The 16,277-nt window shown below is 36.9% G+C and overlaps 1 protein-coding gene across 2 annotated transcripts in view; it reads right to left on the reverse strand.

The window, feature by feature from the left end:
* The window catches only part of SCAPER (S-phase cyclin A associated protein in the ER), a 514,148-nt gene that overhangs the window by 440,908 nt on the left and 56,963 nt on the right, over positions 1–16,277 (reverse strand). For both annotated transcript variants that reach the window (XM_046009648.1, XM_046009649.1), the window contains exons 6-7: positions 5,879–5,979; positions 57–173 (exon numbers count right to left, since the gene is read on the reverse strand). In XM_046009648.1, the coding sequence (XP_045865604.1) occupies positions 57–173; positions 5,879–5,979 (218 nt within the window). The remainder of the gene's footprint in view (positions 1–56; positions 174–5,878; positions 5,980–16,277) is intronic.

Raw genomic sequence — 16,277 nt, forward strand, 5'->3', positions numbered from 1 at the left:
TATCCACAGAAAATAATTAACTGTAATCCAAGTCAGTTTTTTTGAGTTCATCTCACCCAAAATTTAAGCTTCTTCGAGCATTTGATGTTACACTTATTCTATCTGTCGATGGACTTGGAATCACATGACGTCCTGGAGACATCTTCTTTACTTCCCAAGCCAAAGATGTTGGTCTGTCAATTCAAAACATAGAAGACATTAAACTAACAGAGAATAAAAAGAAAAACCTAGTATTTTCTCTTTGTTGTCAGTGGGTGAAAACATAACCAGGTCACAAATTTTCCCTAGAGTCACCAGAAAGTTTACCGTATTACCCAATAAACCACACAGATGATGCATGGTTCAGGATTTTCTACCCACTGCAGCACAGCAACATAACCCTATTAAAAAACCCATGGGTTTACAAAGACATGAGATATACCTTTTATGTTTTAAAAGCTTCCACATACCCAGCTAAAAACATATTTAAAAGACAATTGTACTAAATCAGGCTACTTATAAAAATCAACTTGTGCCTGCTGTCCTGGAAAACTGAGTGTGCAGAACAGGACAGAAAAACAGTTTTGAGGGTTAAAGAATACACAAGAAAATATGAAGTCTCCTTTCCCCTACAACAGAGTGGGAGCGTAAACATTTCCTTGCTCTTTGCTGGAAAAGCTAACTTCTTCACTGGCCCCAGAACTTTGACAGGATGCACAATCTTTACTAAACTGTTTTCCAGGAATACCTGAGTGGCTCAGTCGGTTTAAGCACCTGCGTTCCACTCAGGTCAAGATCCCAGGGTCCTGGGATTGAGTCCCACATCAGGTTCCTTGCTTAGTGGAGAGCCTGCTTCTCCCTCTGCCTGCTGCTCTCCCTGCTTGTGCTCTTTCTCTCTCTTTCTTTCTTTCTGACAAATAAATAAAATCTTAAAAAATAAATAAATTGTTTTCTTCTAGTAGTGTTTCCTGTATTTCTAAAGGCCTCAGCACAACCCTCCATAACTCCCCAGAATCTCCTTCCCTCTTACCTTCCATTCAATCTAGTGGTTGTGATTTTTTTCTCACATTAAAAAGTAGTATCTGCTGGGGCACCTGCATGGCTCAGCCAGTTTATTTGACTCATGATTTCAGCTCAGGTCATGATCTCAGGGTTGTGAGATCAAGCCCTACATAGGCTCCACGCTGGGCATTGAGCCTACTTGAGATTCTTTCTCCCCGTCTCTCTCTGCTCCTCCCCAACCTCTAACTTTCTCTACCTCTCTAAAAAGAAAAAAAAAAAAAAGAAAAAGTGGTATTTGTCATTACAAAACAAGAAAATTAAGATAAAAGATTACCCAAATAAAGTCTAAATTAATTGTCAAATCACCTTTCAGAAAGCTTCTAACAAATTATACCTCTACTAGATAAAAAGTGCCCTTTCCCTTGAACCTTGCCAACAGTTAGGATCTTGTTTTAGAAATTTCAGTGGCTTATGAAAGAGATGGCATTGCTTGCAAAGTAAAAAAATTACCACCTGATACTTTATAGAAAGAGTTCAGTGACTCCTATGCTAGAGTTTTGGTCTTATGAGTTTTCTTTTTCCTTTTTTAATATTTTTTTATTGATTTATCTAGTTATTTGGTGGGGGAGAGCATGAGTGGTGGGACGGGCAGAGGGGAAGGGAGAGAGAGAATCTCTAAAGTCACGAGGTCTTTTTCTTACAAAAATTTCAATAATGGTATGTTTTTTTAAAAATTCATTAACAAAATTTCTTTTGTTTTTAAAAAATCATATATTTTTATTATCATTACTAGTGAGGCTGAGCTTTTTTTTTTACTAGCCATTTAAATTTCTTCTTTGGGAGGGTGCCTGGGTGACTCAGTCAGTTAAGTGTCTGGCTCAGGTCATAATCCTGGGGTTCTGAAATCAAGCCTTCTGATGGCTCCATGCTCAGTGGGGAGTCTGCTACTCTCATTTCCTTCTGCCCTGACCCTACTTGTGCTCAACCTCTCTCTCAAATAAATAAATCTTTAAAAATATATAAAATAAAAAATAAATTTCTTCTTCGGGATTAGCATGTTGGTAACTTTTGTCATTTCTTCCAATGGGATTTTCATCATTTTCTAATTTACTACTATTACTACTACTAACTACTACTACTACTACTACTATTATGGTTACATATCCTTTGGCAGAGATAACATAACTACTTAAATTTTAATCTTTTATGCAGAAAGGCATATTTTATTCCTATTATATCAAGCCTATTAATACTTTCCTTTGTGGTTTCTGCCTTTGTCTTATAAAGTCCTTACCCACAATAAAAATATATAAATATTTATCTGTTTTCTTCTTTATGTACAACTGCAGTTTTTACATTTGAATCTCAAATGAATTTTGATGCATGATTTGAGGAAAGTAAGATGAATAATGCCATCTATAGGGAATATAAGGTTGTTTTCTATAACCAGGAGCTGCCTCAAGAAGCAAAGAGCAGATATGCTGATAACCAGTTAAGATAAAAAAAGAAATCTCAGGTATACTTCTGAACCATGGTACCAGGACAGAGTTCACCTTGGACTTGGCCTCAGAATCTTTCTTAATACTATCCTCAACACAGCCACGGCTACCTGACTGTAGTTTATAAGCAGGCAAAAAAAAAAAAAAAAAAAAAAAAAATTTAGTTTGCTTCTTATGCATTGGTGGTGATACTTGTAAACCCTTTTGGATACAAGAAACAGAAACTCAAGTTGAATTTAAAAAGTAAAAGAGGGGCGCCTGAGTGGCTCAGTGGGTTAGGCCTCTGCCTTCAGCTCGGGTCATGGTCCTGGGGTACTGAGATCGAGCCCCGCATAGGGCTCTCTGCTCAGTGGGGAGCCTGCTTCCCCCTCTCTCTGCCTGCCTCTCTGCCTACCGGTGATCTCTCTCTCTGTCAAATAAATAAGTAAAATCTTTTAAAAAAAAGAGAGAGAAAAAGAAAAAGAAATTAAAGATTTACTCTAAGGATATAAACTATATAAAAGGTCAAGGACATCCAAGGTGGAGAAAAACTAGAGTAAAGAATCATGAGGATTAGACCAAGAGGAAAGAAGCATAAAAGCAACAATCTTAAACTCTCAAAGAGCACATGATTTCCTTCATCCCTGATTCCCCTTGTATATCTATTCCATTTTCTTTGAACTTGCTTTCTTCTACTTATCTTCACAAAAACAACAGAGCCACCAATCTCTGATCAGCATGATGATCCCTTAACTTGGTTCAACCCAATGAAGGAATGTACCACCCCTAAATTTAATCACTTCTCGGAGATTAAGGGTGAAACTGCTTGGTACAAATATGGACTAGGCCTGATCTACCCAGGGACTGTGGGTAAAGCAAGCATCAAAAAAACCATATCAAAACTTGCTATTATGAGAGGAGAGATAAGTCAGTCAGAGAAAGACAAACATCATATGATTTCAACCATATGTGGAATTTAAGAAACAAAACATGAACATAGGGAAAGGGAAGGAAAAATAAAGTAAGATGAAAACTGAGAGGAAGGCAAACCATAAGAGATGCCAAACTCTAGGAAACAAACTGAGGTTTGCTGGAGGGGAAGTAGATAGGGGGAAGGGGTAATTGGGTGATGGGCATTAAGGAGGGCACTTGATATAATGAGCACTGGGTGTTGTATGCAACTGATGAATCACTAAATTCTACATTTGAACCTAAAAAAAAAGAAAAGACAAAAGGGAAAAAAAAAGAAACAAAACAAAGTTTGGGGGAGACAAACCAAAAAACCGATTCTTAACTATAGAGAACAAACAGATGGATAGAGCCAGGGCAGGGGAGGAGGGGCAGTGAAAGTGTGAAACAGGTGAAGGGGATTAGTGTACTCTTAATGTACACTAATGTATATCAGTACTAATGTATACTAGTAATGTGTATCATTGTTGAACCACTATTCTGTACACCTGAAACTGATATAACACTGTATGTTACCACACTGGGATTTAAAAGCATTTTTTTTCATTATGAGAAACAAAAATGTTACAAGGACCAACACAAAATGGTTTCCCTGGATTTGGTTTCCTGGGGATCAAGACTTTCTGGATTTATTGCATGGGATTCCTTCACTCCCCTGGTTTCCCCATGGAGCTGATAGGACAAAAAACGTGTTCTTTACTGGATGATTCCACTTACAGAAATTGAACCACGGTTAAATCCAAGGGAAAGAGGCAGCCTAGGCCTGTCTTCTCTGGGAGAAAATGTATGATAGTAGCTTCATGTGACTTGGCCTAGTCCACAAGGGATCGGGTCTCATTTATAAGGATAAGTGAATATCTGCCTTTGCACATAACCAAAATAATACTAAGTCTAGCTGATCATCAATCTTTGGAATACCTCTCAATTCTCTCCGTTGCTACTATTCCAGTCTGAGTAGCCATAATCTATAAACTATCCTGCTGTACCTCAACCTCCCCAAACTACAGCCAGAAAGATCTTTTAAAATCACAAATCTGAGGTCACTTCCTTATTTAAAAATACTTTATGGCTCAAAATAAAGTGTAAAGTTTTTATGATGCCCACAGAACCCTACATGATCTGGTCCCAGCCTACTTCTCTAGGCTCAACTCATGCTACTCCTCCCCTTGTTCTCTCTACACTCGAAATTCCTTGACTTACTACACTCTCTTCTACTTCCGTTATCACACATACCATTCTCTCTACGTGGGGTTACTCTTTTACTCTTTCTTTGTCGCGCCGACTCCTACATGGTATTTGTGTCTCACTTAAATACGACCTCCTTCGTTAAGTCTTCCTGGATTCAGCAAACTGGTTGATGGTGCTTTTCCTTATATCCCCAAAGTACACTGTATTTTCATGACACTTTGTACACTGTTAAGTATTTAACATCAATTTTTTCCTGCGAATGCACTATATACTTCATGAGGACAGGGACTGGGTTTGTATCTTTCTTCACAACAGTCCCAGAGCCTGGTGCATAGGACCCAGATGTTGTGTGGGGATTCCAAATGAAAGTTTCTCAAAACAGATGAACCTTGGCAGTGGGGGGAGGCAAACCATAAAACAAACTTTTAACTATAAAGAACAAACTGAGGATTGCTAGAGAGAAGGCGGGCAGGGGGATGAGTTAAATGGGTGATGGGTATTGAGGAAGGCAAATACGATGAGCACTGGGGATTATATGGAAGTGATATATCACTAAATTCTACTCCTGAAACTAATATGACACTATATGTAGTGTAATATTACATTTTTAAAATGTACACTATTTTTAAATATTGAAAAGAAAAAAGTGAATGTTTCTAAAGTAACTTTGATCTCTCATGTCTACCCTAATCAAAAATCATCAATTTTCCTTACTGCCTTCCTCACATATGCATTTCTTCTTAAGGTAGTATACGTTTCCCTACATTAGGAAGAAATATATATATTTCCCTACATTACTTTCACTTCACACATTCTCTGCACTTCAACAGCTGTCTGAACTTGCTCTCTTCATCTAAAAGGCCAACCACTTGTTAAAATCCACCACATCTTTTCAACACTTCTTCTGTATCCTCCATGAAATCTTTCCTGATCTATCCTCCACAAGAGAGATGACCCCGTCTTGCCCTGAACACCTGCAATAGTTTTTTTGTGGTAATAAATTCTATTTTTATCCTACCATTAGACTACAAATTCATGGGAGTAGTAAATGCATCATATTCAGCAATTAAATCTCTATACTGGATAAAAGTACCTTGCACTAGTAAGTACCCAATAATATTTGTTACTGAACTGAAGGAGAAATACAGCTCCCAACTTTTAGACTGTTTATAGGTTTCAAGTTAAACTTAGGTCAAAGTCATTGTCAGTTTCAATTACTGCTTTTGAAACTGCTAGCTGCAATAAAGACAAGAGTTCATTACCTGCTTTGCGCATCTGTCTTCTCTAGCTTTTCCTGAAGTTGAATCCAGTCAATCAATGCTTTAAAATCTCTTACGTAGTTATCCAGCATCATTAGCACCTCCTAATTAAAACAAACAATAATAATTAAATTCCTTCCTGAGACTGAAAAGTTTTAAGAACTGACGGACTTGGGAATTCATAACTTTTATATTATACTCCTCATTGAGAAAGCAGCAAAACCTACTGATTAAGTTTTTTAGGTCTTATTTTTATTCTCACTATACAGGATGAAGTTAGTAAAGCTGATAATCTAAGGATCAATAGATGGTACTGATATTCCTTCTCAAGATCCCTCCCCAAAGACCATTCTTTTAATAAACCTTTTTTATTATTAAGTTTAATAAACAGCAAAATGCATAAAATATACAGATTATTTCAAAGCAAAGACCCATACATCCATCCACCCAGACCAATGCTAGTCTCCAAAAGTTACCTGGTGTCCCCGCCTAATCACTACTCTATCCTTGCTCCAAGGCAACCACTGCTTTGACTTCTAATAGTTTGATTTTATCTGATTATGAAATTCATATAATGAAATCATATTTATTATTTTTTCATTTCTTTTGTATTTTTTTTTACTAGGTTCATTCATATTGCAGAATGAACCTGCAATTCATTTACTGTCATTCTCCAAGGTCACTGCTGAAGAGTATTTTATTGTATGTGTATTTATTTATCCAATCTACAGTTTAAGAACATTGGAGTGATTTCCAAATTATATGCTCTTATTTATATGTATGTCCTCTGCACATACGTATGCATTTCTTTTTTTTTTTAATATTTTATTTATTTATTTGACAGAGAGAGAGGTCACAAGTAGGCAGAGAGGCAGGCAGAGAGAGAGGGAGAAACAGTCTCCCCACTGAGCAGAGAGCCCGATGCGGGGCTCGATCCCAGGACCCTAAGATCATGACCTGAGCCGAAGGCAGAGGCTTAAACCACTGAGCCACCCAGGCGCCCCAAACATATGCATTTCTTTTGAGAATAAGCCCAAGAGAGGAAATACTGAGTCACAAGATGAGTATATGTTCTACTCTAGTGTATAACACCAAACTGTTTGCCACTCCCCACCAGCAGTGTATATGAGTTCTTACTCCACACCTTCAGCTACACTTGGTATTGTCCATTTGGGGTTTTCTTTATTTTTAACCTGAGCCATTCTGGTTGATGGCTGTGTAATGGTTTCGCTTTTGTTTTAATATGATGATTATTAATGATTTTCAGCCCTTTTTCATATGCTATTAGCCATCCTCATTTTGTGAAGTGCCTATTCAAGACTCTAGCCCAAGCACCTATTAAACACTCCTGCCTTTTTCTTTTTGATAGGAGGGAGTTCCTTACATCTTTTGCATATGGGCCCTTTTTTGGCTATATGTGTTACACACATATATTTGCCTTTCCACTCTCATAATGGAATAGAATCTTTTGATGAACATAAATTCTTAATATTGAGGTAGTCTAAGTTCTGACTCTTCTAAGACTGATACTATTTGTGCCATTTTTAAAATATTTTATTTATTTATTTGACACACAGAGATTACAAGTAGGCAGAGAGGCAGGCAGAGAGAGAGGAGGAAGGAGGCTCCCTGCTGAGCAGAGAGCCTGACGTGGGACTCGATCCCAGAACCCTGAGATCATGACCTGAGCTGAAGGCAGAGGCTTAACCCACTGAGCCACTCAAGCACCCTATTTGTGTCATTTTTAAGAAAGTATTTTCCTACCATAGATTAGGAAGATATTCTCCAACACTGCCTTTCAGAGCATGGGTCTTTTTCTGGAGTCTCTCCTCTGTTATACTGGTCTGTTTATTCTTATAACAATACCAAACTAAGTTACCCTGCTGTAGTTCTAAAATAAAACTCAAGGGGTGCCTGGGTGGCTCAGTCAGTTAATCGTCCTACTCTTAATTTCAGCTCAGGTCATGATCTCAGGGTTGTAAGATCAAGCCCCAGGACAGGCATGGCGCTGGATGTGGAGCCTGCTTAAGATTCTCTCTCCCAGAGAAGTTAGTATGGCAGATATGTAAAGGACCCTAATTTCCTCTGGTCCCTGGAATTTGGCTAGGCAATTATCAAATCATTCTCAACACCTGTGATATCAACCAGAGATGTGACAGAAGAATTGCTGCAGTTCTACAATAGAACAGCGACCATCTTTCACAAGGTAGAAGGTGCAAAGAGGTGAATGGGAGGTGATACATCAGAAGACAAACCACGGTGGGGAGGGAGCCTCCACAAGCCAGGTACCAGAAAGTGTTACAAGCAGGAGAGCTCAAAATCAGAACTTTTAGAAGTCTGCCTGAAAGGTACTCAGGTGGTGAAGCAGGGCAGAATCCCAGGTGGGACAGCATGGCCTCAAGATCCCCAGGGGTCATAAAAAGAAAGGGGGCAGAGTTCCCAAGCATGGCAGTGGGGAAGCCAGCTAAAAACAGTGAGTCCGAGCACCAGCTTTCTGCTCAGTGCTGCCATAAACCATGAACCACTGTAAGGTTGGGCAAGTGCTCTCCAAGCAGGGGTCCATTAAGAGGCAGACCCACACGGAGAATCCCCTACCTCCCCTGGAAAGAACGGTGCAGGTGCACGCCCGAGGAGTCCATAAAGTCTAGAGACTCCAAACAGGTTTGGAGATAAAAATGCTCAGTCATGGGCTGGTTGAACACAAAGTGTGGATGGAAACCAGGGAGACAAGAGTGATTGACTGCTTTTCTGTGAGGACTCACTGAGGAGTAGGGGGGCTGCTCAACATTCAGCTTTGTGGTTAGAGATCAGTGTGCCACCATTTTCATTCCCCCCATTGCTGCTGAAAGGCTTCAGGCAGAAAAACAGCCACATAGGACAACCACAAGCCACTTATACTGAGCCCAGACCACTGGTAAAGGGGGATACAATTCTGCCAGGGCAATGATACCTGAGAATCAGCACAATAGGCTCCTCCCCCAGAAGACCAGCAGAAACATCCAGCTAATCCCATGTTTACTGATCATAGAGAGCTGCAAAACTCCAGCTCTGGGGGAAAACAGTATATAGCATTCGTATTATTCTATAATCTTTCAGTTTTATATTTTTTTCCTTTTCAGCTATTTTCTTATTTTATCAATTCTTTTTTTAAGTCTTTTTTAATTTTCATTTTTACATTTACATATTAATTATATTCCATGTTCATGGATTGGAAGAACAAATATTGCTGAAATGTCTATGCTACCAGAGAGATCCACACATTCAGTGCAAACCCAATCAAAACACCACCAGCATTTTTCACAGAGCTAGAATAAACAATCCTAAGATTTGCATGGAACAAAAACAACCCTGAATAGACAAAGCAATCCTGAAAAAGAAAAGTAAAGCAGGAGGTAACACAATTCCAGACTTCAAGCTCTATTACAAAGCTGGAATTATCAAGACAGTACAGTACTGGCACAAACGAAGACACATAGATCAGTGGAACAGAATAGAAAACCCAGCAATGGACCCTCAACTCCATGATCAACTAATTTTCGACAAAGCAGGAAAGAATGTCCAATGGAGAAAAGAGTCTCTTCAACAAATGGTGCTGGAAAAACTGATAGTCACATGCAAAAGAATGAAATTAGACCACTGCCTTACACCACACACAAAAATAAACTCAAAGAAAGGGGTGCCTGGGTAACTCAGCTGGTTAAGTGGCTGCTTTTGGCTTAGGTCATGATCTCAAGGGTCCTGGGTCCATGATCTCACACATCGGGTTCTCTGCTCAATGGGGAACCTGCTTTTCCCTCTTCTACTCTCCCTGCTTGTGCTTCTCTGTCAAATAAATAAATAAAATCTTTAAAAAAAAAAAAAACCCTATGTGTAATAAGTAAACAAACAAGCAAACAAACTCAAAATGGACGAAAGACCTAAATGTGAGACAGGAATCCATCAAAATACTAGAGAACACAGGCAGCAACCTCTTTGTGCTCAGGCGCAGCAACTTCTTGCCAGACAAGTCTCCAAAGACAAGGGGAAAAAAGGCAAAAATGAACTATTGAGACTTCATCAAGATAAAAAGTTCTTACAGAGCAAAGGAAACAGGTGACAAAACCAAAAGATAACCAACAGAATGGGAGAAGATATTTGCGAATGACATATCAGATAAAGGGCTAGTATCCAAAAATGTACAAGAACTTATCAAACTTAAATAAATAAATAAATAAATAAATAAGATAATAAAACTCAAAACCCAGCAGAGTAAATCCTCCAACTATATCTCTGACTGCAGGGTAGCCTAGGTTAATGCCAGCCCTTTGCATTTCCATAAAAATCCAGTTTCTCAATTTCCCAGGGAAAAAAGGTGGAATTTTATTTGTAACTGCATTGATTCTATAGATCAACTAGAAGAAAACTGACATTTTTATAATATTGCCTTTTCTATTATATGAACAAATTCATATATACCTATATATTTGCATTTTATTCAATGTCTCTCAAAATGTATCAGTTTTCTGTGTAAAGGTTTTGCAAATCTTTTATTAGCTTTAGCCCTAGGAATAAATGGTAGTTGCTTTAAATTTTTTTTCATTTTCTGTTACTGTTGATTATTGAATTTTGAACTTGTATCGAACAACTTTAAATAACTCAATATATCTGATAATTTCTCTTTAGAGTCTTCTAGATTTTCTAAATATGTAAATGTAAATATGTCAACTGTGAATAATAACATATTTATTTCTTTCTCTCCAAGACTTATATATTTTATATATTATTCTTATCTTCCTGTGTTGGCTAGATTCTTTTTTTTCCTCTTTTTTAATTGTTTTTATTTTTATTATATTACATTAGTCAATGTTGACTAGAAATAAAGAAAGCTGACTCTGCCTCATTTCCAATTTCAGAAGGAAAGTTCTCAACATTTCACCAGTAAGTATGATGTTTACATAGGTTTTTGGGAAGTTTCTTTCAGTAAGGATGTTCTCTTTTATTCTTAGTTTGCTATTTTTATCACGAATAGGTGCTGAATTTTGTCAAATATTTTTCCTAGATCTATTGGGACAATCATATGATTTTTCATCTTTATCATCTAATTTGGCAATATTAATTTCATACTGAAAGATTAAAACCAGCATTGCAGTACCAGAATGAATCTAATTTGACTGTAATATGTTGTTAGATATTTGAATAACCAGATTTAATATATCAATATTTGTTTTAGTATTTGTGCGTCTGTACTAAGTGGTCTGTACTGCTAAGTGGTCTGTACTTTCCTTTCTCATGAAAACTTTGGTTATTGGGATGCCTGGGTGGCTCAGTGGGTTAAAGCTTCTGCCTTCGGCTCAGGTCATGATCCCACATCGGGCTCCCTGCTCAGCAGGGAGCCCGCTTCCCCCTCTCTCTCTCTGCCTGCCTCTCTGTCTACTTGTGATCTCTGTCAAAATAAATAAATTAAAATCTTAAAAAAAAAAAAGCTTTCGTTATCAAAGTTATGCTGAAAAGAGTTCTCTTTTTATATGTTCTAGAAAAGTTTGTGTCATACTGGCATTTTTTTGCTCAAGATATAACTTTTTTTTAAGATATAATTCACACACGTGGAGTAGCTGTACCAGCTTGCAAGGGTTTGCATCCTCACCGACATTTGATATTCCTGACTTGTTAATTTTAGCCATTCTGACTGGTGTGAGGTGGTATCTCATTGTGGTTTTTTGATTTGTATTTTCCTGATGCCAAGTGATAGTGAGGATTTTTTCATGTGTCTATGGGCCATTTGTATGTCTTCCTTGGAGAAATGTCTATTCATGTCTTCTGCCCATTTCTTGATTGGATTGTTTTTTGGGTGTTGAGTTTGGTAAGCTCTTTATAAATTTTGGATACTAGCCCTTTATCTGATAGATTATTTGCAAGTATTTTCTCCTGTTCTGTTGTCTTTTGGTTTTGTCGACTGTTTCCTTTGCTGTGCAAAAGTTTTCTATCTTGATGAAGTCCCAACAGTTCATTTTTACCTTTTTTTTCTCTTGCCTTTGGACACTTAATCTAACAAGAAGTTGCTGTGGCCAAGGTCAAAGAGGTTGCTGCCTGTGTTCTCCTCTAGGATTTTGATGGATTCCTGTCACACATTGAGGTCTTTCATCCATTTTGAGTCTATTTTTGTGTACGGTGTAAGGAAATGGTCCAGTTTCATTCTTCTGCATGTATCAAAGGGACTGTCTTTTATCCACTGGATATTCTTTCTGTTTGTTAAAGAGACTGTCTTTTATCCATTGGCTTTCTGGCTTTGTCGAAAATTAGTTGATCATAAGATTTGCTCTTGCTGCTTATGTTTGATATTGTACTTGAGGTTCTAACCAGGGAAATTAGACAAGGTAAAGAAATAGAAAGCATCTAGATGGAAAAGAAGAAGTAAAACTGTATTTGCAGATGATATGGGTCTACATCTAGAAAACCCTAAAGAATCTATGAACATATATAAACTATTAGAACTAATAAACTCAGCATTTCTGAGTTTCTGGGTTCTCTATTCTGTTCCATTGATCTATGCATCTGTTTTTACACCAGTACCATACTGTCTTGATGTTTATAGCTTTGTAATACAACTTAAGTCTGGAATTGTGATGCCACCAGTTCTGGTTTTCTTTTTCAACATTCCTTTGGCTAACATTCCTTTGGTTATTTGGGGTCTTTTCTGGCTCCATACAAATTTTAGGATTATTCTTTCCAGCTCTGTGGAAAAAGTTGATAGTATTTTGATAGGGATTGCATTCAAAGTGTAAACTGCTCCAGGTAGCACAGACAGTTTAACAATATTTGTTCTTCCAATCCATGAGCATGGAACATTTTTCCACTTCTTTGTGTCTTCCTCAATTTCTTTCATGAGTGTTCTGTAATTTCCTGAGTACAGATCCTTCAGCTCTCTGGTTAGGTTTATTCCTAAGTATTTTAGGGTTTGGGGTGCAATTATAAACAGGATCAACTCCTTGATTTCTCTTTCTTCTGTCTCATTGTAAATATATAGAAATTTCTCTGCATTGATTTTATATATTGCTACTTGGCTGAATTCCTGTATGAGTTCTAGAAATTTTGGGGTTAAGTCTTTTGAGTTTTCCACAAAGTATCATGTCATCTACGATAAGTGAGAGAGTTTGACTTCTTCTTTGCCAATTTGGATGTCTTTTATTTCTTTTGTTGTCTGATTGCTGAGGATAGGACTTCTATGTTAAACAGCAGTGGTGATAGTGAACATCCCTGTCATGTTCCTGACCTTAGAAGAAATGCTCAGTTTTTCCCCATTACAAATGATATTTGCTGTGGGGTTTTTGTATATGGCTTTTAGAGTATTGCCATCTTAACTCTTCTAATCCGTAAGTTCAGATGTCTTCCTCTTTATTTAGGTCTTCTTTAATTTCTTCTAATGATGTTTTGTAGTTTTTAGTGTACAGGTCTTGAACTTCTTTTGTTAAATTTACTCCTTAATGTTTTTTTTCTTTCTGATGCAACTATAATTGGACTGCTTTCTTAACTTCATTTTTTGATTGTCCATTACTGACATATGGAAACACAACTGATTGTCTATTGATTTTGTATTTTGCAACCTTGCTGAGTTTATTAGTTCTAATAGTTTATATATGTTCATAGATTCTTTAGGGTTTTCTAGATGTAGACCCATATCATCTGCAAATACAGTTTTACTTCTTCTTTTCCATCTAGATGCTTTCTATTTCTTTACCTTGTCTAATTTCCCTGGTTAGAACCTCAAGTACAATATCAAACATAAGCAGCAAGAGCAAATGTCAGTGACTGTTACAGCAGGGAAATCTAATTTTCTTCTTTAGATAACCAAGTTACATTACAGTGACACTACTTTCTACACATCTGGCAAAGATGTTTTTTCTGGGCACCAGTCTTGCATACCAATGGCAATGAAAATTTATATAAGAAAAGATTATAAAAGCATAGACCACTGAGATCTATTTCATTGCTCAGAAAGAACTTATCTCAAATGTAAATATGTGTATAGATAGTGGTTAACTGGCTAAAGCTGTCATTTAAATGTATCAGACAAAGAACTTTAAAGTGTATTTACTTTATCAGTTCCATACCATTCTCACCTTACTATAGAGACATGCGGTCTCATTTTACTATAAAAGACAACTTTCCATACTCCCAAGATGATCGACTATAAAAATGATTATTTGGTTAATAAATACATCATTTTTCCATAACTAAGTCTTACAGACCTTCTAGTTTCAGTGGAACTCAAAATCTCAAAAACACTTCTCACTTATAAATGTTTTTAAACTATAGATATACTTCAGAAATCAGACCCAAAACTAATAATAAATGTATGCCAAATTAGTCACAAATGAAATACAGTACCAACTTCACTTTAGTCATAAAAGTTACATTTTAACTTAAAATACTCTTCTGAACAAAGAAGTATTATTTATTTCCTTTCAAAGGTAATCCTTCATGCCAAATCACTAGTAATAAAAAGTCTTCTATAATCAGGAAAAGGAAAAATTTAAAAATTTACTTGGCTTCCTCTTCTCGATTCTACAAATATAATACAAATTCAATTAAATTCAACTTAAATCACCTACATTAAGCACAGGAAGATATTATTCAGAATAATTTATTTTAGAATTTTTTTGCTTTCCCTTTTTGCTAAAAAAAAAAAAAGGAAAGGACAAAGAAAAAGAGAAGGAAGAAAAACCCTTTAATGATCAAGAATGGAAGCAGCTATACTTCTGATACTGGTTGGCACAGAGAAAGTACATTTGGTGGCTTAAACAACCTATTTTAAGGAATCTTGAGCACAATGTTATCAGAAATGATCAGAGTGGTACCATGCAACTGTAATCCGAGTCATGTTTTATGAACAAGGGAATACAAACAAGACAAGCAGCTGGAGCAGCCTCTTAGTCACTGATGCACATCTTTCTCCCTACAGCTATGAAGGCCATTTTGTCAAGCAGGATGAAACAGAACAAAAGTGGCTCTGAAAGTAATGTTATAGGCATTCAGATAACTACATATAGATATACAGCTAAAATTACCAATTAGTTTACCAATTGGCTGCAACGGATTCGATTGGTTTGTAATTAATTCTAGTTACTGGCGCACAGAGCAGGATGGTTGGCGCCATCCCTTTGTCCTCCTGACACACAATACTAGTGCACAGGCCCCTTGGTCTCGGAGCACCAACACAGCCCTCCAATTCAGCTACAGGAATGAGCACAGTTGTGTACCCCTTAGGGATGCAGGGATGGAAACATGCATCACATGAGAAGTCAGTGATAAAGGGAACCTTCTATGAAAGAGCTTTACCAAAAGTGAAAAGTTTTAAAAGGCATTATTTTTTAAGAAAAACTTACTTAATTTTTTAAAAGCTACTAATAGAATAAATAGTTCAAAAAGGAAATCAGCTGAAAGGAAAATGGCAAGTAAACCACTTTCAGAACTAATAGTATCATTCACAGTCATCTTCAACTGTTAATCATTCATCTCTTTCAAATACCTCCCCTTAATTTTCAGTATAAGCAGCTTGGCTAAAAAGAAATACAAAACATAATCGATAAATGAAAACCTATTATGAAAATCTGCTAATAGAACCATTCTCCTATAATTCAATCTTTACGAGGATCTTTGTGGATAAATAAAATTTGCAGTTGTCCAGGTAATGATACAAATATCTTACTGCAGTAGCTAATTTTTATCTCAACTTATCTGCAAGTTGGCTTCATGAGACACTTTTCTCTTAAGGTGAGAAAACTCAAAGACCTACTGCAGCTAAGAATAAATAAACAAAGATGCTAAAAAATATTTTGTTACAAAGCTCAAAGTAACATATTCAATCAAATTCCCCACTGAAGCCTACATGGTTAACTAAACATCTGCTTAAGGCATTTCTGTTACCAGAATATTTTCCCAATACCAAACTAAAAGCTTATATTCAGGCTGAAGGTCCTCAGCCTTCACGTAGACCAAACTCATCGTTTACAAGTACAAAGGTTGAATAAGGTTTGGTGAATTTTCTAAAGTCATACAACTAGCTTAGCGGAAACACAGAAATAACTACTATCCCATGAGATCTACTGCTTTCCCTGCAAACGACAGTGCAAATACCACATGCAAAAACCGTTCCACAATCCTACAGCCCAAACTCACCTCTCCTGCTATAAATATTACCAAGTATAATAACTAATGGGCAAAACTCCTAAGTGCTATTCCTGAACCTGAGAGGGAAAAAACACTTTTCTCCCTATGCCATTTATTTTGTTATAATGCATCTCACTTCCTAAGAGAAAAATACCATGAGGTTTTCCTAAAATTTTAACCTCTATTGAGTGACCACATATGGAAGAGCAAAATTTATTTCAAAGACATAAAAAGGGGGGCCTGGGTGGCTCAGTCA

The sequence above is a fragment of the Meles meles genome, chromosome 6 (genome assembly GCF_922984935.1).
Source record: "Meles meles chromosome 6, mMelMel3.1 paternal haplotype, whole genome shotgun sequence".
NCBI lineage: Eukaryota > Metazoa > Chordata > Mammalia > Carnivora > Mustelidae > Meles > Meles meles.